At 41.2% G+C, this 26,602-nt stretch overlaps 1 protein-coding gene across 13 annotated transcripts in view; it reads left to right on the top strand.

Moving 5' to 3' along the window:
* The window catches only part of LOC117211814 (cyclic nucleotide-gated cation channel alpha-3-like), a 225,740-nt gene that overhangs the window by 107,266 nt on the left and 91,872 nt on the right, over positions 1-26,602 (top strand). For 12 of the 13 annotated variants that reach the window (XR_004488351.1, XR_004488343.1, XR_004488345.1 and 9 more), the window contains 6 exons: positions 11,050-11,327; positions 14,238-14,476; positions 17,028-17,242; positions 18,140-18,395; positions 19,183-19,437; positions 20,298-20,428. Coding sequence is in view for 2 of the 13 variants with exons in the window: in XM_033456039.1 (XP_033311930.1) it covers positions 11,050-11,327; positions 14,238-14,476; positions 17,028-17,242; positions 18,140-18,395; positions 19,183-19,437; positions 20,298-20,428 (1,374 nt within the window). In the remaining 11 variants the exon portion in view is untranslated. The remainder of the gene's footprint in view (positions 1-11,049; positions 11,328-14,237; positions 14,477-17,027; positions 17,243-18,139; positions 18,396-19,182; positions 19,438-20,297; positions 20,429-26,602) is intronic. The other variant, XR_004488344.1, reaches the window with a different exon arrangement.

The raw sequence follows: 26,602 nt of genomic DNA, 5'->3' as shown, positions 1-26,602 counted from the left end.
AAGCAAGTCGGTAGAGTGCGGATTTTTATGCGTTTCTAAGATATTTGAAAATATGCGAAATTCTACAGAATGCAACGTAATATGAGAAGATGTACGAAATAATTTGTAATTTGCATAAAAATTCCCAGGCTGCGATAAACTGTATCGTATCCTTATGTGTTTCGTGTTTTTTTATTAGAAACGTGTTACGATAAACCCAGAGTCGCAAATTTGGCCTGCCCCTTTTTGCACGAAATCGTATACGAAGCATTTCTGGAGATTACGAGAAATGGACCTGCACCAGTTTCAAATTCCTCCCTCACGAAATTCCATTTATATATGTTTGTAAATTTGAACGTTTGACTCGAACAAACTAACGTTCGAGGATGAGGAACAAACGCGATGGCGACGAGTAAACTTCGCGGTTTCGCGCGATCAGGAGTTTGCTGATCCGACCGGTCGTCGATCCGCTGCTAGCTCGCTCGCCGATCGTTTCCAAGAGACGAATATCAGCCGCGACTCGTGCGTTTCTTTTTGCAGTTGAAAACGCTTACAGCGAAATCAGAGGACATCGATCGCTTTAAAAGCCAGACAGGAAATGCATTTGCCGTTGCCGGCGAATTTCCTTTCCCAGACCTTTGCCTGCGCTGGTTTTATTTCGTCGGAGATAACGTTTAAGAGGGGAATCGTGAAATTCATTAAAATAAATTCCGAGTATAAAGTGGGCGCTCGGGGTTGGATGCTCGGAACGAGAACGTCGAAGGAGGGAAATCCTTTGGCGCGAGAAATCCCGGCGACGCCATCGGAGACGAGGAACAGCGTGCACATCTCCGAAATATTATCCAGCGAGACGACCTTCTCCGGATAGGAAACGTCAGCTAATAGTCTCGAGGCCTGAAAATTCGCGGCGTCTGATTCTTGGGCCACCCTCTATACATACTTGCAGTCGAAATTGACTCCATTTCTTTAAATCGTAGGAGCAAAAGTACAAATTCTAGTTATAAAGTACGTGACTGCTTCTTACATTCCGAGCAACTTCGTTAATAAACTCGTTTCCATTCGTAAATTATTCCTCGGCTAGGTCTTATTTACCGTTCAACCGCGCGTTAAAGTTTCAACGATAATTTTTTCTAATATTCATGCATCTTGGGGGCGAAGAAAAGCGCGTATCTCTCGGCGTTATCCAAAGTTAGTACGCTAAACGGATGAACTCGGCGAGTACATCTATGTTACGGTGTACTCCGGACTAGTTCTTCCAGTACGCAATTTCACGCAAATTTCTCGTTTTCCTAGCGAATGAACCTCGCGATCGATGTGGCATCCGTGATATACTTCGCTTCCGTCGCGTAGAAAACCGACTTTAACCGTGGCGTACGCTTTCAAGCCGTATCGCGGCAGGATGCCTGTGTTTTCAGCTCGGTTGAAAATTTCACGTGTTTTTAGTACCGCGGAAGTTTATGGTGCGCACGTGTTTTACTAGAAACATATTACCAAGTTGATGGAGGTTACGCGGCGTAGTCGCAACGAGGCTGAGACGAGCGAAGAAAGGAAGTGGAAACCGCGGAATATACTACTTCGTCGTGCAACATCATCGACTTAACTACTTAACCTTTCCAACGAACAAACGTTCGAGACACTCGACCCGGAGAAAATAGCCAGCAAATGTACTGACAAAGATTCGATAAACGGACTTCCGCCAAGTATCCTGGGCATCTCCTGCTGTCGAATTTCAGGAAAACTGCACGTTACAGGCATTTGTCGTTGGAACGCCGCGCCGTAGAGCGTGCGAACGCGGCCAGGCAATTTTGATTCTCGTGCCGAATGCACTCGAACGCGAACAATCGCTCGTTGCAGTCGCCAGTCGGACAGGTTATTATTATTCGTCGCGGGGACGTTATCCTGTCCGAACTTGTATTCTATTAATTCGCCCCTTTCGCGGACTTCCGACCGGCAGAAGTTCCTTTCGGCCGGGGAAAGCGACCGAAGTCGGCGGAAAAATAAGTTTCACGGCTCTGGATGAAGAGCGTCCGCGGAAAGCCGGATATTGGAAATACGATACTTTCATCGGGCAACTTGGAAAGTGAATACACCCTTTAGAAAAGTTGCCGCGCTTCCGAAGGAATCACGTCGAGGAAATACACAAAGTGGAACGGTGTTCGTGGCGTATCGAACCGGGACGAGCTCTGAAACGCGTTAACGAGATATCTTGCCGCGAAGTGAACAGGGCAGGAGATATTTTGCGGAAGTTCAGCCGACGAGAGCCACTCGATACACGCTACTGGCGTCCTTCGAGCCTGACAAATTTCGCGTTTCTACCGTGGCTTTTTGAATCTTCGACGCGAGCGTCTGACGTCGAGCGTACGTCGTCGATTTTAACCAAACTTACCACGCATTCTTCGACTATCGAAAACGCGGTCCAAACACCGATAAACTGCAAATAGTTACGCCAAGATTCAGCGTGTAATATGCGCAGGTTTTAGAAAGGTCGATCAAGCGCCGACGAAATGGCAAATATCGACGATCGAACTCGTAATACCTTCTTGCAGCATAGCCAGCTTTAAGGTGTCTGAACGTCTTAAATCTTTAATCTCCTAAACTGCCTCGAGCGACATAAAGATTACTTTCAGACCAGATTTCATTGACATTTCATCAGTATGAAAAATGAGTACACGATACATAGGCGATTATTTCTAAAAGCAATTTTTGTATCGCTCGACGAAAACCCGGATCATCGATATTGGCTATGGATATGGTTATTTAAAATATTATTGCGAATACAATACGTCACTCTATTTCGTAATTATCTCGAGATCGGGGAACACTTTCGAAATGGAATTACTTAGGATATCGTTTCAACTGACACGCTATGTCATTCCCTAATTACATAAGATAATTATTCGGGATAATTATGGAACAAATTAACTCGTTCCTTGTAATTATGCTTCAAATAATTATTTCAGAGATTGACATACAAATCTCTTTATTGCCTTGTCGTTGCTATTATTTCCTTCGTCAAATTTGTCATTGAGAGATAACGAAATAAGTGGCGTTGTTTCAGACGAGTCGATGTTGTCCGCCTCTCGCGTATAAACCCGTGACGATATCGAAAATAATGGCGCGATGTAAATTATTTCGGATAGTTATCTCTTGCTTCAACTTGGAATAAAATTTGTCCATCTCTGTTCTTCGATGTTTAACGGAGGATGAGGGACAGGATCGTTTCTGCGCCGTGATCTTCCCGTAAATTTTTATCGATACCGCGCAACGCCTATAATAAACGTTGGTATTTCCTAAGACAGCGGCGTTCGATGTCGCAGTTACGACGTATCCCATAAAAGGAACTTGGCTTCGGAAATATCGTGCATGAGAAAGGTGGGATGGATCGTTTAGCGGTAATAAATGGAAGCCGTAAATTAAAAGGTTACGAGCGATGCACTGAAATCTGGTTTCATTTCTAGATAACGCGTATAAAGGACGCGTCTCGCCGCAGGATAGAAGTCAAGAACTGGAAAATGATCGTGGCTGTTACGGTCCCTATTGTCCTGTTTAGAATTTCATTGTTTAACCGGCTATCGTCGCACGCGGTGTCTGAAACAGCATCGCGCAAAGAATTAAGCGAGTCTTTGCTATGCAACCGCTGTAAGTTTGTTTAACTCAGCGTTGTCAAAATTTGATGCCCTCGACTGGAGCGTATTTGAATTATCGTATTTGGCAGGTTGTTAATATCGCGCGAAATTGTACGTTCTCGCGCGTGTTATTTTTTGATAGATTCAGGTTTTGCGATTAAAAAATCTACTGACGAAAATGGAACGGAATAGCATGAAAGGACGGCTGTCGGAAAATTACTTATCGATAAATTGAAATAGCTTCTGTAATAAAGAGGCTACTCTAGTGCGTGTATATATATACATGTTATTACATATACAGCTATTAAACTTCACTTATCTTCTGAAAGAAATCCGTTAATTTAACTTTAATTAACTCATATTGCATCGTGAAGCAGTAGCTGTCTACTAAGTAGATAGAGAACGTCTGTCCAGTTATTGACTTCTCTACTTATCAGGCAGAAGTGAATTTAAATTCATTGATTGTACGTCGCAAAATGATACGGCATTTATACAGGATTTCGCGGAAACCTGGCGGAACTCGTTCCAAACTCGTTTGAAACAAATTATTGCACAAAATTGAAAATATATTTATATTTGTTCTGTATGGTAATAAGTAGGTATAAAAAGGAAATTACTATATTTCGATAAATAGCAAATTTCAGAAAACAGATGTTCAATGACTTGCTGCGCCATGAATTAATTGAACAATTAATTAAACAATTTTCCAATCTCATTCTTCTGTCAAATTCATCTAATCAAATTCATTCAATCAAATTCAAATCGAACTCATTAAAAAAATCTCTTCGCAAATTTTTCTTTGCAATCTCCATTTTCAAACTTTTCTTTTAATAATTTCATATACATGCAACTCGTCGGGTACATGAAAGGAACGTTACTGCCGCTTAAAGCGACAAAGCGTACGAAACGATGAATCAAGCAGCGAATCTTCATCAAACTTCAACTTTCAAACAGTGCTACGAAAATCACAAATAATAGGCGAGATAAAACGATGAATTGAAGACCACGTTCGATAGGATAGTAAATTCTAGGGCCCGATTCTTGGAGGAATTATCGGCCAATTGTATTTCCTTTCCGATGACAAACAATTCGAAGTTCAACAAATAATTGGTTCACCAAGTGCTGGAGTTCAAACGCTCTCGTCGGTCCAATTAGTCGGCTTCTCGCTTTCGGATAGTCAACAGTCAGTTAGCTCGGAGAATTCTGTCGCTTTCCTTTTTCCTTCGCTGTGTGTTTCGAATCGCTGTTTCATCAGGCATCGATCAATACGACGCCAGAATCCCGCTTTGATACGAATTATAAGGCTTCCATGAGATGTCGTGAATCGACATCCTCGACCGAAAGTGAATGCTGCGGAATGCATTGGTAACGGTATATTCTGATCATTATTACCTGCAATTGCCTGGTCTAGCTTTATTTGATACGAGAAACGATCGAACGAAACACTTCGTGCACGGTTTGTCTACCCCTGTTTTTGACTTTTGTTCAACTTTTGTTTAAGATATTTCTTTTTATATAGTATGGTAATTTAGGATAGTAGATAATTGGAGAAATTTCATCTTACAAGTATAGGTACGTGGTCTTCTACACGGTCGTTGAATGCCGCCAACAATAACAATACCTACATTCGGGGAAATACCAAGATAAATAATTCAGAAAGCAAAAATTACAAAAATATTTGAACGCTTTGTGTCGAGCTTCCCTCACTTGTTACTGTGTATCTCGCCGATTTCGTATCACACGGTAAATGTATTCCCTGTGAAGTAACAATTTACTATTCACAAAGCTTTATGAATGCAAAACAATATTGGTGCTCAAGACATTCATTGTTTTCGCGTTGAAAGCAGGCAAATGCTTTGTAACGTTTCGTTGAAGATATAGGCATGTACCTTTTACTGGACATTTTACTATAATAATTATACGTAGAATATTATTTAGAGAAGACTAAAAACTATATTAATGTAATTACTATAACAATTATATATGGCATATTATTCGATGAAGATTAAAAACTTTTTTTACAGCTCTTTCACTAAACTGTGAAAGTGTAAGAATATTTTTAACATATGTATAGGAGGTTTCGTAGCTTCCATACAAATTTTGCTATCGCGTCAATGGATAAAGCACGAAAAAATTATTCAAGTCGAATTGTTTAACGTTAACGCAATTGAATAATCTACAATAATCTACAATAATCGTCGAGAACAATCGTAGGAATTCGGAAACGGCGGGAACCCGCCTGCGCGATCGAGGTGCGCAATAGCATCGATCTCGCCGCGATATCGATAATCGATAGCATGGTCAACGGAACGATGAGGCGCGAGGTGGGGGTATTGCTCTACGTGCGACTTGTACGGGGTGAAGAAGGCCAGTTCGTATTTCGATCGATTGGCAGACGCACGTGTTTACGACACGAGACGAGCAACTTTATCGTTTCTTCGCGTTCGTGCTTATACGGAATACAGTTTAATATACTGTCTTCATTCGTCGTCCAAGATGTTCGTAAGCGAAAATCCAAGTTTAAATCGCTACCATACAAACGGATCTGGGCGTTCGCCAAGGAAGAGTCTAGAAGACCAACATGGCGTCGGAAGCAAGAACGTTATGCGCGGGCATAACGTACGTATTCCTTGTCGGACAACAGAGGCCGGTGAGAATCTTTGGAGAGCCGATAGGACAATAAAGGAGAAAGACAAGGTGGGATACATTATTCTTTATAAGAGAAAATTCTAGTAGAGGCTCGTCTTGTTCCTCCGCGTTCTTCTTCCCGCCTTGCGGCTGGGCATAGCTTTTAACATATTATTCTTTGGTTCACCCTTCCTAGTGGACGCAGAATTACGTTATTTCTTTTTTGCAATCTTGTAATTTTCAACATGTTTCGACGTAAAAATCAAGTTTTATGATAGTGAATTCACTGGTTGGAAAGTTCTGCGTATATAAAATTCAACACTTCTAACGTATTTAGTAGGTCACTTTGACGCCATATTGGCTGAAAATGGTCGACTTTATATACGCATAATTTTAGAACCAGCGAATTCAATACCGTAAAACTTGCATTTTCGGATTTTACACGTCGGAAACTACAAGATTCCAGATAAAAAAAGTCGATAATTTTGCGCCCCCCAAATAAATGTTATACGTGGACCTTTTACCTCGGTAACATAATTATTTTTGGTCGAAGGCTATATTTACTATAAGTACGTACCGAATAGAATATTAAATTTAGGATTTTTTCCATCCAAACTACGAATAATATCGGTTAGACTACAGTATTTTTCCCTTGTGTAAGATTTTATTGGCTAAATCGATTTGAATACTGATAATAACGCGATATTCAGTTACTTCGTATACAGCATGTGTTTAAATAAATAACAAAAGTTTGTTCTCGACGATTCGATAATTTTCGAATATGTTATCGAGGAGATGATCCTAAATAACTTTTTCACATACGTATAACACCTTCGGTCGACCTAGTTTTTTCGAGACATTCGCAAAAAACTGTCAATACTAGGTGGACATCGAATCCTGCTCGTTTTTTGTATCTGTGACACGGTCAAAAACACAAACATTGCCGACACGTTTGCCGTTTGAAGATCTCTTTACATCCATCAGCCATCGATGTCCTCGTCTCTTTCTACATATTAAACACTGCGAGTCGAAATAAACAACCTCTGTGTAAGCCTCGTTTATAACTGCGCATGCGAGTGTCCGCGTTGTCATTCAACACAAAGAAAATTATGTATAATATATATTTTTTAATTCATTCTGTACATTTGTTATTATTTTACACGCACATTGCCGAGCGATATAATAATGTAATATAATATGATATAGTATGATTACATATCTGGCAACACAGATATATTATAATATAAATTTATAGATAGAATTTACTCTAGTGATTAACTAAATTCTATGGATATCGATATATAGGTCAATATTTTTCAATAAATTTCAATCCTCTTACAATTGAATACACCATTCGATTGCAGGCTTATAAAATTTAGTATGTTTAATGGTTTCGCAACTAAGGAATGCGGATTTTGTCATTGATTTGTATCGACGAAATCCGCATTTTCTTGCTTGCCAACCCAAAAAATTCCATATTTTCATAAACTTTGCCAAATGGATGATAAATTGGTTCTTAAACGTCTTTGTGTATTTTATGTACATTTTAAATACGTTTTAAATACGTTTTAAATACAAATATGTAATAGTATTGTTTTGAGCGTGTTGAGATCGTAATTTCAAACTGGAAGAAAAAGGAATACTCGGATATTTCAGAATTTAATTTTCAGTTTCTTTTTTTTTTTGTGATGTAACAATTCTTTATAGAAAGTTTCTGTCGCTACAAAATTTTATGCTTCAATCGTGTATCTCAGCTCGCATTTATGCACACATGTCGCACATAAAATCACGATTTCTTCCCTCCTTTTTTTTTTCTTTCTTTCTTTTTCTTTTCATTAGACGATACAGGCCATAAAACGTGCCAACGAAATCGAAGCTTCAAATGCTTGCTGTAAAATTTCAATTTGAACACAGTCTTTGCTTTCCTTTTTTGCCGTCTACGCTGCCATCTGATACATAGCTCGGGATAGAGAGGAGGCTATAGATTGCGTGGGACTTGGTTTCAATATTTTTTCGTTTCATCGAAACATTCTGTGTATCACACTAGAATTTTCGTTGCAAACATTTGTTACAATTCCCCCTGCTACGATCGATTTTAGTATAGCTATATCTAATTCTGAATGTTTAACGTCTGTTAACAAAGCCCATTAAAAAACCGTAAAAGTTCCTTGCGGCTATTCACGAAATAAAAGAAGCTGCGAATTTAATATCAAATTTAGTCTGATTACTTCGTATGTGTTTTGTGTATTCCTTTGAATTTTATTTAATATTATCTAGAATATTATTTGCTTCGAATATATAAATATTAAATAGATAATACATCTCTGCTAAAGAGCAATATTTTGTAACAATTTGTTTACGATATTGACTTGTAAATTCTTGCTAACTCGCGTCACAAACGAACAAAACTTACGGCTAATAGCTGAGGTATGTCGGTACCGGAAACTTGTATAAAGTTTCATATACGAGGTGTGACGATAAAGTTTCGAGAATAATCCTATTTCCATCAAAGTTGCGAGAAAGTAAGTAGACAGTTACGTGTCTCTACTGTGAAGCTTGATCCTTCCTCTACTGGCATGCCAAAGAGAAACATTGTCAATTGTTTTAGTCGTGTAAAAGTTGGTTCCTGTAAAAACGAGTCGATGGTCAATACGAAAACTGAAACGCCATTCAGAACAAAAATTCTGATAAAATGTTTGGTGGATAGCGATTAAACGTGGACAAAGACTTTCAAAAAAATTGACCAACGCTAAAGCTACATACCTCTTTTTTTCGATTGGTCAAACAGATAGATATTAATACCGTAGTAAATTAAATATCTTTTTATTTAACTTTGCATTTTTCATTTAATTAAATGTGTCCAGAAATAATATCCAGAATAATTTCTAACTTCGTTAATATTATTTTGTATCGTGTATATCGTAAGTTACGTTGCAAATACCAATTATCTTTGCAACGTATCTCGTATATTGCATTGTATATTACTTGAATTTAATTAATTGAAGTAAATATTATAAGATGGTAAAATAATTCAGCTGTATTGCTCGTGGCTCAAGTGGTACGTAATACACAGTATTCAACATTGAGATTAATACCGAGCTCCAAATTATTTGTTACTTTATTCGATAAAGTTGATCAAAGTGGAAAATTATTTGATCTCCGCACAAAATAGGATTAGTTAATACGACTGATTCTCCAAAAGTTTTATTGTTTATCTTTATTTCAAATAAGGTTTGTCCAAGTCTAGTGTAAACATATATCCAACACCGTTTTTTGAACTTTTTCCATTCGCGACTTCGCTTACGTACATAAAAAGGTACGCGAAATAAATAAACAAATGAAACACTAATCGCCAACAAATTCGAGAAATTTAATTTGAAACGATCCTTCGACGACAGATAATTCGCGTTTGAATCGAAGAAACCAATGCAATTTAACACATTTACGTAACAAGTAGTTCATGAACGATGATTTCATTTTTTCTGAAATACTTACGTAAAGCGAAATTTGTTCTCGGAGATTGGGCTACCGACTCGAACAAGATCGCCTGTTGCTCGTACGGTGCAAGTCTGTATCGAATCTATTTAGTCAGAATATGATTGGAATCTCGTCGCTGTACCAGTTTATAAGCAATCTCGAGATACAGGCAATGTCACGTCTGCAGGCGACTTAGATGGTTTCCGTAGGATCCCGAACAACCTGTCCACTTTGATAACTATGTAGAAGGTTAGCAAGGTAGCGCTGTAGGTCAACCGAAGTACCAGGCCCAAGGGGAAACGATCGTCGTGCTCGCGAATTGCTCGTCTACTGCGCCAAGGCTTTATAACGCGTCTCTAGAGTTTTCGTAGCTTGCAACTACCAGAAACGCTGGTCCGCGTTGTTGCATTTTCTCTTTCGTATCGAACACGCTCGACATTTTGAATTTTATTTCAGATAGCGACACGAGGATACGTCGTAAGTTCTTATCTAGTTCGGTTACAGTTCTTGCTTATTTGCTTGTTCCACATCGATTCCTTCGAACGAATATCATTGTACCCTTTTACGTTTATCTTCTCGTCGATTGCACCTTGATACCCTGACACGCGTAGATAACTTGCTCAGGCAAAATACACGTTCCCTACGTAGTTTCAACCGAACGTCTCTGAAATCGTGCAGTTACCTTTACACTTCGAGTAGAAAGCGAATCGCATTTGCGTATCATTTTATTTCTAAGACGGTGTAACGTGTTTCCTGATAATTGTTACCGATTCTGTCAACTTCGCTGATTCACCGGAATTGGTAATTCTCATTGCTTGACCTAAATACGAAAAGACAGAAAATTGTTGACCTGGATATTTGAAAAATACTTTTTCGATCGCCAATTAACGCCCGAAGCTAGCACGAAATAAACAATTCAATAAAAAAAAAAGAGAAAAAAGAAAACGAGGTAAAAGGAATATTTCCACTCGACGAATCGAATATTCCTGTTCTTCGAAAAATAAAATAGAAAACCGACGATCGCTGGCCTCCATCAGCGAAGTTATAAACCTGCTAATTATTACCCTGTCCGTGAAACCGGGAAATCCAATGCCCGACATCGATCTCGGCACAGTTATACGATGTTTGGCGACACTTTGTACGCGATATGCGATCGATAGCCGCGCTCAGTCGATTCTAATCGACAGCCCTCAACGCGTTTTTGCTCGTTAGCGACGCTGTTCGAAAGAAAAGCGAGAGAGAAGCGATAAGACGGAAGGAAAGTGGTAGAGAGAAGAAAGACGGCGGCTAGGAAGGGGAACGAGGGAGACGAGAATCAAGCGATTTCCTTTTGTTACAGGCATAATCACAGGGAGTGGCGGCGGAGGAAGAGATCGGTACAGCGGTGGTTCCGCTTCCGCTTTGAGCTGCGGCGGTGAGAAACTCCGCGAGGACAAACAAGGGAGGATGCTGGATGGCAAGACTGGGATCAGAAGAGAGAAGGAAGAGGACACGAAGAGCGCGGACAACGTTTCCAGGGGTGCTATACCTTCCAGGCAGAGCCTCCTGGAACTGGTCAGCAGCAAATGCATGAGCCGCCACACGCCCACTCATCATTATTATCATCAGCAACAGCAGGTCAGTACGACGTTCGACAGTCACGGGGCAAGATGCCCAAATCCGCCAGTTCGGAGGATCGCGAAACTTTGGCCTAACTTATACAGAGGATATACAGGGTGGGCGTACGACTAAACGGGATCGTCTAAATATCTGCGTTATTTGTCGTCGTATAAGAAACTCGAGGAGAAAGTTGCACTCTCTCAGAAAGCACGTTTGGGTACTAGTAATATATAGTTTTTATTTTCTTCTTTTTGGTGATCCCTTTTTTACGAGATTTTCAAATCACCGATATTTGGTTCGGAGATCAGGCGAAAGTAACTTCTTTCGATCAGAACTGTCGTTCGGTAGAAAACTTAACGCTGTCATAGCGAGTCGTAACGCAAAATTGGAAACCAACCGAATGTCGAGGGGTAATTGCACCCCCTTAGAGTGAATTTGGGTAGCAGAAAAAAAATTGCGCGATACGCGTCTGCGTATCCTCCCTATACACATATTGCCGTGAGTTTCAAAGTTTTCTGAATTTGCAGGTTGACGATGTTACCTTGTCGGTTCGTCTATTCCGCGAGTGTTTCGCTGATTGCATCGATAGTAGGCTTGACGCTAATTGCGTTATTAAGTCCGACGATGGGATTAATCCTGGTACGTGTTCCGCGAGTTAGAACCGATCCAATAATCGCGTGGCTTTTCAGTACGATCGAGCGAGTTTAATAAATTGGAGCGGTATAATTGAGCGGCTAGAGATACGTGATGAGAAGCTTCTGCAGGGAATTTTTGCTCTTTGGAATGTTCTTCTCGCGTTTTGTTAGCGATCTAGCGAAATTACATTATCAATCAAACGTCCTGCTAAATTTCCACTGAAACGAGGAATTGCCACGTCGAAGAAAGAAATATTACAAGAGCATTTGCTCGAATAAACGCTTCATCCCCGTTAGCGTTGCCAACACGCGGTATTCGCGATTTATTCGACGTTATGGGAGCCATTTATGCACATGCGACTAGATCGTACCGCCTCGTGAAAACACGTGCAACCACAGCTGCGTTCAAACCACATGTATATTTGCAACTTGACGTGGGAACAACTGTTCTCTAATGTCAGCGGAGCATGGAGTTTATTTAGCGCGTGATATTTCTTCATTTTCGCTGGTAATAGGCTTAGCAATAAATAAACGCGTCTTTGATCGTCGTATCATAGAAACGTAGTTTCAGAAACAGTTTGTTCAATTTAATTTCGCCTTATCGTTACGAAGAGAAAGTAACTTTATCAATTTACTTCTCCTTCGTGTTTCTACCTCTTCGGATGTCTTCTCGTCTCGAACAATTTTATTCGTGAAAAGCGTAGAACACACGAAAGATGGAAAAATATGAATGGAAGCAAGTTAAATTTACGTGTCATTGAAGACGAATGTTAACGAAACTGGAAAGAGAGCACTCTCCGGTTGCGAATCTTGATTTGCATCCCTTATTCGAACATTCTACTTTCATTACACTCGTCAGAAATCCATCGAACCTCGAATCAACCTTTAGTCGCACCACTTCGTTCGATGCTTCCTTCGTCCGACCGTATCATGCCAGTGCTTTTCCATTCTTTTCAGCCAGCGTATTGTCTCTTAATTTCCTTCGCAGTGCCATTGTGTCAACGAAGACGACCTCCATTGTTCGTGCGAAAGCTACAGAAAAAGCAGTGCCTAAACCGGAGTCCGGGTAATCACTGGGAGAAAAAACAATTTCCCAAACGAAGAACAGTAAAAAGATAAGGGAACAAAGAAAGGAAGAAAGAAGGAAAACTCTTCCTGAAGATTTTAAGCAGACTGGCATGACAAAGGGATAAATCCTTCCGGTCGGAAGGACACACAACGGAAGCTCGTTTTTAATCAAATAAATTGTCTGTATCAACTTCTTGGAAGGGCCGCTCTAGACCTTCTCTCAAGAAATCCATTTGATTCCCATCTGCTGTTCTTAGGGTCGCTCCACCTAATAGCCACCGCTGTTGCTTCTTCCATGGAGCCGACAAAGTGGCGTTTAACTCCACTATTCGTATTTTGGGAATCGAAGACACTTTTACCGTGTACTCTGTCATTTGACTTTTTTGGCGAATGATCATCGATACGCTCAAGAAGTATACTTCAAATAAATACTCCTCGAAGTACGAAGATTGTCAGAGTGGTTCAAATGATCGATTCGTGACTTTTCATAGAGATAAATGGATGATCGACCGAGGCGTGTCTGTCATCTCTTAATTGCAAAATAATCTCTGTATCTTTTTTGGAGGATCCTTAATAGCATAGTGTTTACGGTTAATATTATTCTTTCGTTTGGACAATTGATATAGCGAGTAAATGATAAAAAGAAGGTAAACGATAGAGAAAAATTCAGATTATACTTCACTCAGCTTATAGTTTCGCCATTTATTTAGTTATAGGTTCACCCTTGCAGCGAATCGCAGAACTGTATCGCAATATCCACGTTCGTTTTAAGTTTAAACTCTTTCCCTAACGAAGATGAGCTGAACAACTAAAACGCGTTTATCATTGTCCAATCGACTGACGTTTATTTTATTACAATTCAACCGGTGTCTTCTACTACCCCGTTAACGTCCAGAATTTGTTCCGCGAGGCTTTCCTCGGAACTCGACATTCGTATTCGAATTTGCAGAAGTTCGCAACACAAAGTAATCCCGGGACGAGCATAGGCAGCAAGAACTTTATAAGACGTGATATCGAATTTTCCATTCGACTGCACCATGCTTTTCGTTATTATACCCTCCATTTCTTGTTCCTTTCTTTTTAAATGTAACATTTTATTCTACCACTGTAAATTTTCCCTCCGTTTATTTTAAAACCAAACACTCACTGTGGAATTGCGTACCAAAGGGTTTGTATGCTCGTGAGTAATAATAATAAGAAGAAAAATCCTACGAATATGTTACAGGTGTACTCGGTACCGCAGCGATATTTCAGTTCGTCCCGCGACTCGCTTCAGGGGGCTTACGTGAATCGCGGCGCCAGTGAGTTCGACCTAAGCCGCAAACCGAAGAGGAGGGACCAGCTGAGGGGCAGATTCAAGCTGCCATACACCGTCGCGCTCACTTCCTCGCGCGACCAGTCGCACCTGCACACGCCAGCATCCGTCAATCATCTCAGCAATAGCAGCTGTAACGGCACCGAGACGTGAGTATCCGATCGCGTCGTATTCGCTCGAGACACCGTCCCCTACCATCGCTAGGATCTACGGGCACCCGAATTTTTCAGCACTCGAATACGCCAGGTCGATTGATACCCGAGTACCCGAATAAGCAATCAGAAAATGAGCTGTTGGTTATATTATATTACATTATATTATATCATAAATTTAAGCAAAGTTGGTCTCCCGAATCTATTAATTCGAGCGTAGAAGAAAAGCTTCTCGTACGTATATTTGAGTAATCACGAAAGAAAAGTCGAATCCGGATATTCTAGTACTCGGATACCTGGATCTTCAGGCTCGTATCCTGTTCTTCAGCGGGAGGATAACAACGAGTACTCCGAGTGCTTGGATACTCGGGTAATAAGGGCTGTGCTTGAAGCGAGTCAACTTGGATCAAAGCTATAGTCAGTCGGCTGCTGCGAGAACTATAAACGCTTTCTTTGTCACCAAGGTTCGAACTTGTGGTACAACGATGATATAAATCTACAACGTAACTTGCGCGAAGAAAATGTGAAGTAAACGCGGAGAATTATTAGAAAGTCATTAAAATATTCAAGCGTCTGTCTCATCTGTGCGCTGCGTTCTTCGCGCTCTCTCGCTCCCGTCGATACGCTTCCGCGTGACTTTTACGGACCACTCGTTCGTCTGAGCTATGTACGCGCTCCGAGGCACGGTTACGCGACTCGAGTCACTTTGACACAGCCGGATAAACGGAAAGTTAGGTGTCTGGTTGTCGTATCCAAGGCAAGTTCGTTTTGCGCTCGTGTATTCTATGCCAGGCCTGTTGTCTGCAGCACGTGACACAGACCAATGCCTGCAGTGCACGAATGCATCCGCAGCGGCGTGAAATGGCGAATGTACGGTGGTGAGCCGGGGGCGTAATTTTTGTCGGTCGTTACTCAGGCATGGTGTGTTTGACGGCAGGAAATCTAGCGTTCGATGGTAACCTGAAGTGGTAAATATCTAGCAACAAACGCTCGTGCTACGTGAAAACGTCGAGTGCACGCGTTGTGGCATGGAACAAACGTTGGAATCCGGCTGTGAGCTGGAACGAATGGTAATCCTGGTAGCATGGATTATTTGAAAAGTATTTGAATCTAACAACCATTTCTTGTAAAGCGCGCGTGCACTGCTGTCCATTACGTTAGCTACCAGCAACTCGGCGCCACTTTGTCGCGAAAACGTGGACCTAGGAATCGGCTTTGCAATCGAGTAACGTGTTGTAACGATATTCGATTTATGCGAATAGAAATTCATCGAGGAACAGGGACGTGGAGCAACATATTTTTGCAAAAGAATCGAAAGCTTATTTCTTATAATTTTTCTATAGCCTGATCAATTTTGAAGCAATTTCCAATATGCATCGCAGGCTGGTTTATACACGTTTCGCGATAATAAATTGTTCGATGTTTTCCACCTGGTGATTTCCTATCAGAACAAACGATACAGCCCGTTCTCTTTCCTCCACGTTGGCAATATGTAGTTTATTCTAGCGAATTGCAGGTTTCTTTTATTTATCTATTTTTCGATATAGAGGTATAAAATTCATGTAAACAGACACAGATTTTCAAAAATAATATTGCCGCATCGCAGGATAAGATAATGGAATTGTGCGAATTTCTAGAAAAGCTATTTCCTCGCTTTAGTGTAACTATACTAGTAGAAAGGGATTGCATGACACAATAAAATGATGGCAACTTCAGAGTAATTTTCTATTAAAGAATATACATATATATATATATATATATATATATTTAAAATTTATCTCCAATGAAACGATAAGATCTTTCGGCAAACTTCTGTAAAGCTTCGTTATATAATTTTGATCCAAGTTTCGTCGGCGTTGTAAAATCGCTTCTTTCAGTTCGGAAACAGCATTACATTGCTTCCATTATGCTGCTTCGTACAATAGCCTATTAAGTCTTCCCCAGGCGATTTTCTATGATATTAAGATCTTCGGATCTTTCTGCCCAATTTAAAACACGTAATATATCTTCTATTTATTATATTCGTATCCCTTGAGAACGCTATTAGAGAACGTTAAAAAATGGAAGAAGAAGAAAAGCATATAATCGTAAAATACTCGTATCCAGGTTGGACGCGTGTTGGAGATTCCAAGATAGCGTTCGTCTCGCAAAACGAAACTGTACATTTATTCACGCGATTCGATGCATTTTTCAATCCTCTAGAAAAAAAAAAAAAATATTAAACTACTTGGTTCGAAAAACGACCTAGTACGAAAGATATTTCAACTTTAATCCTGTAAAATGTCCCGCGCACTCGGACACGGAGATCATTCTGAAAGTTAAAGTACGAAATCCGATTGCGAAATTAAAAAAGAGGAAAGCATCGTTGCGCGATTATGAACTTTCGAAACCCGAGTATCTCTGGTTTCGAGCGTCCTCGTATTAAAATATTGTAAAACTTCATCGCGTGCAATTTCTTCGGAAAAGCGAATTTGCTCGATTTTCGTACCAAGCTGCTCGTTTGTCGCGTTATGTTTTCACGAGTCATTGTGCTGTTAATTTTCCATAGTAGGTATACGGCGCAGCAACAGCAGCAACAACGCGGTAATAGAGGCTACCCTGGACAAGCAGGAACAAAGGGTTTTCGTACGGGTGCCCCTAATTGGTCCTTCATCTTCGATCCCGCGGGACGTCTCTGTTATTACTGGTCGATGGTGGTCTCCCTTGCCTTTCTCTACAACTTCTGGGTCATCATCTACAGGGTCGCCTTCCAAGAGATAAACGGTTAGTCCTTTGCTCCGCGACTCGACAGATTCCATGCGAACGTTCCATAGGCGTTTTCGCCTATGTTAAGTTTACAGCGATTGACAAAGTATTAATTATATCTTTATCGTGCCTTATTTCACCCTTTTACAGCAGCAATTCTAATTGATCCTTTAGACGGGCAGCTTCGAAGAAGGTGAATTTAGTTAAACGTAGATGTTTCTCTTGACAATTTTCGTGATTTAAGAAATTGGTCAGCTTATTATGCTGTTCGTCCGTAAATATAATAAAAAGTAATTTGCATACGCGTGCGGACGGAGATGCGCTGTCGGAATGGAAATATGAAACAAGTATGGAATTCAATTTTATTTATTTTTATTTTATTTTAATATTTGTTTCAATCGACAATACAATTCCATGGTACACGTAAAAGTGCGATTTTAACGAAGAAAGATTTGCTCCTTTATCGGGAAATGGAGAATAGAAGAATAAGAAAATAACTCGACTTACCGAAGATAATCCTATCAGATATATGTATGTGTAAAGCTTCGTGAAAATTATTGAAAATCATCGTAGATCAGATATTTTTGCTTCACTTAGTGCAAAGCTTCGTACAAAAAAACGGTGGATTCGTAGAATTAAAAGCTTAAAAAGCTCTCACTTATAGACTTATAGGATTATGTATGCTAGTCTCGAATTGTTTAAAGAGTTTAACTTGGGATTGCTTATATGAGAATATACTTTAATATCTCGATATTAATGCGAGGTATAATTCATTAAATCGATTGGACCATCACATTTGTATCTGTAATTATCTGATAGGAAAAAAGTATTATTGATATCTAATAGCGTGTAAGAATCGTATGGTTTAAAAATGCTGACGTATCTAAAATGGAAATGTGATTTTATGTTATTTAGGCGAAACGCGCTGGGTGTGGTTCTGCTTGGACTACTTTTCCGATTTTTTATACGTGCTGGACATAGTGTTTCACATTCGAACCGGGTACTTAGAGGACGGTGTCTTGCAAACGGACGCGACGAAGCTGCGAAATCACTATACAAACAGCACTACGTTTTACATGGACATCCTGTGCCTGTTGCCCCTCGACTTTTTATACTTATCTATAGGATTCAACAGTATACTTCGAGGTTTTAGGCTCGTGAAAATATACCGGTGAGTGCGAATCTTGATTTGTTGCACGTTCCACGAACAAGCCGACAGAATATCTTACGTTTAATCAACGCGTTAAATCGATTTATATTTAATCTTTAATTTTAACAGTCGGTAGAGAATCGCAACGATCGGGTAAGATATTTGACACGAAATTGAAACGAGAAGTCGCGCGTATCAATGGAATAATCTCTGTACATTTCGATGAAGCTTGAGACGCGTTTCGACGTTAGAAAAGTATCATTGAGTGAGAAACGATGCAAGTTTTGCTTAACCATATACCGAATAGAGGTTGCCGAACTATGCTCGTGTATTGACCACGTTTCGTTTATCACCTACTTTCCTCTCCTCGTCTTTTTCCTTTAGAAAGTTTCCTAGGATAGCGCAAAACAATCGAATGCTCAAACTTTCTTACGGCACTTGCGAGGGCACGTTATTTTTGGATCCTTCGCTCGAGCTGACTCTCTCTCGCCACTTTTACAAGTCTGTCCGTATTAAACTCGAAATTCTGCGTAAACATTGTCGCTCCATGAATGACAAGAACGTAACAAAATTATACTCTAAATATCGGACGAAACAATAGCTACCCGATCATTGCCTGGAATAAATTATGCTCGAATTACGTCTGAAACGCACGGTACAGAGCGAACGTAGAATCTGATGTCTCTGAAAATATGCCAAAGCTGATCTAGACCCTTACTCGAGCTTTCCATTCGATTGACGAAGGAAAACACCGTGACGAGCATGTTGCAATCTCACGCGATCTTCTTTGTTGCATTGTCACACACAGGTTCTGGGCGTTCATGGACAGAACCGAGCGACACACCAACTATCCGAATTTATTCCGCTCCACATCCTTGATACATTATTTACTGGTGATCTTTCACTGGAACGGGTGCCTCTATCACATTATCGATAAGAACAACGGCTTCGGCAGTAAGAACTGGGTATTCAGCGACTCGGAGACGGCGGACGTGGTGAAGAAATATTTGCAGAGCTACTACTGGTGCACGCTGGCCCTCACCACCATCGGTGACCTGCCCAGGTAATTCGATTTTCCTCTGCCTGTTTCGTCGCACTGTATTTCCGTCCACGCTGCTTACCGCGAGAGAATCAAGAGCTTTGCTCGAATCCCGAATGTTATAAAGTAGAAGAGATGTTTAAAGTAGAGAGATGTTTAAAAATGGCCATTTTTGGTCCTCCTTGAGAGCGAGAAATTCTCGCAGGACGTTCTAGAGCGTCTAACGTTGCAGGTAATTCGATTTCTCCCTATTTCACTGTATTGTCGTCCACGCTGCCTTCCGCGGAAGGATCACGAGTTTTGCTGGAATCTCCAACGTTATAAAATGACCACTCTTGGTCCTCTTTGCGAGCGAACAATTCTCACAGCAGATTATTTGGAAACACGTTTCAAGGAACAAAATATCTCATACTGCGATAGGAGAATTGAGAAAGATAAGTAAAGCTTAAAGACGGAAATGTTCTGTATCTCAGAGATTTGCGTTGGAATGGAATATAACCGCGATAAACGTGCGAAGCACCTTCGAGGTGCCGATGTCGCGTGTACGTGCAGCCAACGAAAAAACAAAAAGCGAAAGACATAAAAAGAAGAGACGTAATATGAAATATTCCTGTCCGTTTAGTACACCGTTTCGAAAGCTTCTCTGCTCGTGTGTTCCTCGCGAAAGCCGGATCGTTTCTACGTTTATGCCGATCTCCTTCGGTCGTCGATGTTCAACTAGCTCTAAAATCTAAAATCAGTCTAAAAATGTCTCTAAAATCAGTAGGAAGACGAACGAATGATAAAACTTAGCGATTTAAGCGATGCGCATAAAATGCTTTGGTAGTTGGCTTTGAAGAATTGGAAGACGAAAGGAAATCACGCTTTTCCATTTCGCTTTGCAGGCCGAGAAGCAAGGGCGAGTATCTGTTCGTGATAGCTCAGCTGCTGTTTGGTCTGCTGCTGTTCGCCACGGTGCTGGGACACGTGGCCAACATCGTCACTTCCGTCAGCGCGGCCAGGAAGGAGTTCCAGGGTGAGTGAAAAGCAAATCCAATTATTTCGCTCGCGCTTGCTTCTCTTTCATAGCGAAAAAATCGCGCGCCACGGACTACGATCTGAATTATGCCAGGCGCGATTGTTCCGTTTTGAGAAACGTTCGTTGCACGTCACTGATTGATCGTACAAAGAGCGTGCGCCTTGTGATTTGCCTTAAACACGGGACAAAGGAGGACCTTTCTGTTCGTACACACGCGGCGGTTGAACGTATCCAGCGCGATACGCACGTGAAAACTTGCTACGACACGTGTTCAGATATTTCGCTTAACGAGAAACGAAATAAGACGTTAAGTTGTTTCGCGAGAGTGCGAGGAACGCGAATGGGAGTTACCTAACGACGCGGTCATCCCGCTTGTAAATTAAAATTCAGCGCTGCGCAGCGACGAAGATGGCCACCGCAACATCTGCGATGGCCAGAAAGGGCCAGGAAGCTCGTACAAATGCGACGGCAAACCGCATTCTTAATTATAAAACTCGACTGCTACTCGCAGTTTCCGCCACGCTTACTCTCCAGAGAGAGGGAGAGAGAGAGAGAGAAGCTGGCTTTCACGAACCTGATTGCTCTGCACGGTTAACAGAGGCGGGATGAAATTTGCAAACTACACTTTCGTCTTTCGTTCGGACCGAGAAACGTGTTATTTCGCGTGCTGTGCGAGACCCGGTTAAATCGAAGTAAACGGTGCACTTTGACGATGCAAAATAGCAGTTTCGCGAGCATCTCTGCCCACCGGGCAACTCTATAATGCCTTTGCACATTGTCCTTTCCGTGGACCAAGGGCCACGATATTGCCCCTGTGTTTGGCTACCTTGTGGGGCAGCTGGAAATTTTCATGTCTTCATACCTGTCCACTAACTTTCAGTTCGGTTATACAATGCTAAACACTTGACCGGCTGGAGACGGAAATTCGCGTTTTGCATACTTCACGCGGCATCATCCGGTTCGTTGCGATTTTTAAGGAATTTCATAGAATAGTAAACTTTGCTTAGTACCTGTAAAATCGGTATTAAAGTTGAAAGAACTGCAGATTCTGAGAGAAAATAATTAGAGACGTAATTGCTCGGGGAACATTAACCGGGAAAATAATTTGCGGCGTATTAACACGGAAGAGATTCTCTTTTATCCGGATGAGGCAGCCGTAAGAGGACGAAAATGCCGGGAGACGCTTGTAACAGATTATCCACGAAAGCGAGTGTTTTTTACTCGACCAGCCGTTGATGAATCGCGAACATTAACTATATTCGCGGCGGGAATGAAAGGAGGCGCAAGAATGAACGCGTACTCTTAATGCAGCCGATAGAACGTCGACGACAAACAAAAATGGACGTGGTTTTACGCAGCGAAATCGCCGGCAGATCCGCGCCCATGATCATTCCGAGATACAGATTGCTCGACTTTTTCTCGCCCGTTGTAAAAACGCATTAAGCAACGTTTTAGTCGGGGATAGGAACACGAAAACAACATTTGCCGTAATTGCAGCTTCTGTCTCGCTTCCCCCACGCCTCTCCGAGAGGATCATTTATGTATATAACCGCGCGATAATTTTGACCCAGCGAGTCGAAAAACGAACAGTGGAAAGCTCGGTCGATCAATGTCCAATGGAAACTTTTTAAATCGCGTGTACACTGAGGAATCTCTCAAGCTCGACCTACGGTCGCAAAGAAATATAGCCAAATATGAAATATATCTATCATTTATATTGGAATATATCAACTGTTTTGTTGTTCGAACGTCGCGCGATCGATTTAATGTGATCGAATTCGACTTTCGACTCCGATTATTTGAATGAAAAAAGCGCGGCTAGAAATCTCTCAAGCTCGATCCACGATAGCAAAGGAAAGTAGTTAAATGTCACTCACAGGGTCTGAACGAATGTCACACGATCGAATTCGAGTTTCGACTCCGATTATTTGAATGAAAAAAGCGCGGCTAGAAATCTCTCAAGCTCGATCCACGATAGCAAAGGAAAGTAGTTAAATGTCACTCACAGGGTCTGAACGAATGTCACACGATCGAATTCGAGTTTCGACTCCGATTATTTGAATGAAAAAAGCACGGCTAGGAATCCCCCAAACTCTATCTGCGATAGCAAAGGAAAGGTGCCAAGTATGACTGGTAACCTGCGTTGGTAGGAATCACACGATTTATTTAATACGATCGAATTCGAATTTTGACTCCGATTATTTGAATGAAAAAAGCACGGCTAGGAATCTGCCAGACTCGATCTGCGATAGCAAAGGAAAGTAGTTAAATGTCACTCACAGGGTCTGAATGAATGTCACACGATCGAATTCGACTTTCGACTCCGATTATTTGAATGAAAAAAGCGCGGCTAGAAATCTCTCAAGCTCGATCCACGATAGCAAAGGAAAGTAGTTAAATCTCACTCTCCCGTTCTGAGTGAATGTCACACGATCGATTTAATACGATCGAATTCGAGTTTCGAATCCGATTATTTGAATGAAAAAAGCACGGCTAGGAATCCCCCAAACTCTATCTGCGATAGCAAAGGAAAGGTGCCAAGTATGATTGGTAACCTGCGTTGGTAGGAATCACACGATTTATTTAATACGATCGAATTCGAATTTTGACTCCGATTATTTGAATGAAAAAAGCGCGGCTAGAAATCTCTCAAGCTCGATCCACGATAGCAAAGGAAAGTAGTTAAATGTCACTCACAGGGTCTGAATGAATGTCACACGATCGAATTCGAGTTTCGAATCCGATTATTTGAATGAAAAAAGCACGGCTAGGAATCCCCCAAACTCTATCTGCGATAGCAAAGGAAAGGTGCCAAGTATGACTGGTAACCTGCGTTGGTAGGAATCACACGATTTATTTAATACGATCGAATTCGAATTTTGACTCCGATTATTTGAATGAAAAAAGCGCGGCTAGGAATCTGCCAGACTCGATCTGCGATAGCAAAGGAAAGTAGTTAAATGTCACTCACAGGGTCTGAATGAATGTCACACGATCGAATTCGACTTTCGACTCCGATTATTTGAATGAAAAAAGCGCGGCTAGAAATCTCCCAAGCTCGACCCGCGATAGCAAAGGAAAGGTGACAAATATGATATACTATTTTGTTTTCCGAGTGTCGTACGATCCATTTGATACAGTTAAACTCGAGTTCTGACTTCGATTATTTAAATGAAAAAAAGGACAGCCTTTTTCGTATTAGAAAACGACTTCTTAGGGAGAACACATATTCCCGGAAAAGAAAATGTTCTTCGAAAGAGCTCGTTCTTATAAAGTAATGCTTTTTGGGGATAGATGAGTGCTATGAAGCGACACATGTTCTTTTCAAAAAGATTTATTTCCCTTGATTGTCAGAATGTCTTGACCGGAAACACCGTTCCTCGATCGATGCGAGACTTTTCATTTTAATCATGGACAGTTAATTAGCACGATTGCATTAATGCTTCTCGTCGCGTTGCATAGGATCGATAAAGAACGAGGCGACGTAGATTGCTTCGCTGTCGAGCATTGCCCGGACTCGACCTATTCTCGTAGTCGTTGAGCAACAAGAAAATATTATTACATTTCCATCGAGTTAATCGACGTGCCACTCACGATCGCGGAAAGTAATCTTCTTTTTTGAAGGCATTCGCAGCGTAGATCGACTTCCTTACAAGTTTCTTGAGAAATTCTGACGACACGTTATTCAGTGCATTATATTTGGCATCAATGACACCCTCTTCACGTTGAAACCTGCATGTCGATCGAATCTTCATCACCGACTAACAGCACATCCAATTCCTGCACCGATACGAGTGTCCTTGGCCGATATCGAACTACGTTCATTCGAAGATGCATCACGAGACCTAAGCGTCGATGCATACGTCGTTATAACACGCGTATATAGTCTTTTAACGAAAGAAGCTGAGATATACTGTGAAATACGATCCATCCAGATGCAACAGCGTCGCTGATGACCTCACACTGGATGCAACAACGTCGCTGATGACCTCACTCTGGATGCAACTCGACACGCTGAAAAAATCTCATGGCACAAGTTTACGGATACGTCAAATGTTTTCATTGGCTCGAGGGATCGAAGATTAACCAACCCACCGTCATCTTGCGCGTCTTCCTTTTTCAAATCTCTCCTCCTATTTGTAGGCGATTGCCTTCGTAACATTTCATCCACATTCTCAACATTAGTTTGTCGATCGCTTGATTTATGCACACGCAAATAATTTCATATTAACGCGTTGTTCCGTGAACAGATCGTCGGACATTGTCAAGACGCTTGACAGCATGGGCATACCAAAGACGTTGCCATAAACGAACTTAACGTGCGCTCGTCACGTTTAATCTGTTTACACGTAAGACTTTAATTGCATTCTTCGTCCGGGATACCGGATCGTAGCAGCGTTGCTGCGATGATAGTAAAAAAATTATTGTACGCCGTAGATACGTAGATTCGCCTCTTTGTCTGTCCACATAAACGCGTCTGACGCTTATAGGAAATCTCACCTTAAGAGGATTCTCCACATTCCTGCGACATTGCGTTCGATCCGCTTTGCAGCGGCATTTAAACAGGACTTGGGTGGAACGCGCGCAAGGCCGAACAGAAGATCAAAGAGAGTGTTTGACGGCGGTAGCTAAACCCTGGGACGGGCTTCAGCGCGCCATTTTCGACGCGAGTTAGAATTTCAAAATTTTAATTAACCAACAGCCCTCGAGACTCCTGTGCGCGTCGTTAAAAAGAGGACGAAGCCAACGGGGTAAATTCGCAGCGCAAGATGCGCACAATGAGGCGCTCGAACGAGCATTTGGAAAAAGGATGGAAAAATGCACACAACACACAGTTTTCCTGGAACTTGGGTATCCGGAGACTTGTTCGCGTGGGGGAAAAATGCACATAACGTGCAGTTTTCCAGGAACTTGGTATCAGGAACTTCGTGTCGGCGAAAATCTGTTCGTCGAATCTTTTGTTCGCGTTGTCCGTCCTCTCCGATTCGATTGAAGTATCTTGAATATTCGTTCCCCTGTCTGACGCAGCGCACAGTGACGTTTGAACTCGCAATGTCAGTGCCATCAACTGTCTCTTTGCACTTTTTCCTAAGTGTCGTATAAAACGGACGTATTTGACCAAAGAAGGATTGCTGGTTAGACGATTATAATTGCACGACCGTGTTGCCTTTGTAAGGAATATGCACTGCATACAAAACGCCCCGTAATTAGCGATACAACTGCGAAGAGCATGATCGTCCGGAGAAGGAGTGAACAGAGAAAGCACAATTTTTAGTTTATCGTGCTTAGTCTGGCTTTGGAGGAAATCGAGTTTGAGGATTTTGCTCTTTCATTTCAGCATGGATACAGATGTTCTTTCGCTTGCATTTGCACGCAACAAGAGAATCTAATTACTAACGATCTTTGATGCCGAGGTAACGTTAAAACTAAATGAGAAAAGGAAACTGAAGAATAATTGAATAAAGAATCGAACAAAGGTAAAGACATTTTGAGAACGTAAGGCGTAGTTTGATTAATTTCTGTGCTGTTTCTCGTGCATTTCACAGAGATATTTTGTTAAATAGGCAGGAAGCGTTTATCATTACCAGATCTACCCAAATCTGTAGAAATTTATACAACACTCTGTTTAAAAAAGTAAATTTGCCTCGAGAAACATTGTTTCGACGTAGAAGATTGTTACAGAAACGTATGTACGTCGTACGTTCCGTGTCTCTGGACAAAGAATCTAAAAAAGGCTTCTAAAAGTACTCGTAACAGCGTACAAAACGCTTATATGAGATTATTAAACATTCGATTTAGAGGAATGGAACCTGCAGTAAATTCTAACTAATGAGAAGACGTAGGTAATTATTGCCATAACTCGTTCGTGCTAGATATCTTGCGCAAAGTATTTCATCTGAAATTTCATTTATCCAACACACGATGTCGAAACAACATCGGAAAATTATTTCATTCGCTTAGAACGATAACTTACGATCTAACAAAGGATACGCTTATAGGCAAGTACAGAGATACTTGCAAATACGACACAGCAAATGTATTTTAAATCGTACGACATTGCATTTAATCGACCACGAAGACGATCGCCGTGCAATGGAAGATGTACGATTTATTAAACGGTCTGAGAAAGGCCGTGATTTTTGGTGCGCATTATTCATAAGACACCGACGC

This window comes from Bombus bifarius, unplaced genomic scaffold, assembly GCF_011952205.1.
Source record: "Bombus bifarius isolate JDL3187 unplaced genomic scaffold, Bbif_JDL3187 scf7180000008244, whole genome shotgun sequence".
Lineage (NCBI taxonomy): Eukaryota > Metazoa > Arthropoda > Insecta > Hymenoptera > Apidae > Bombus > Bombus bifarius.
The sequence above is the reverse complement of the archived record's forward strand: the minus strand, read 5'-3'. Positions and strand labels throughout refer to the sequence as shown.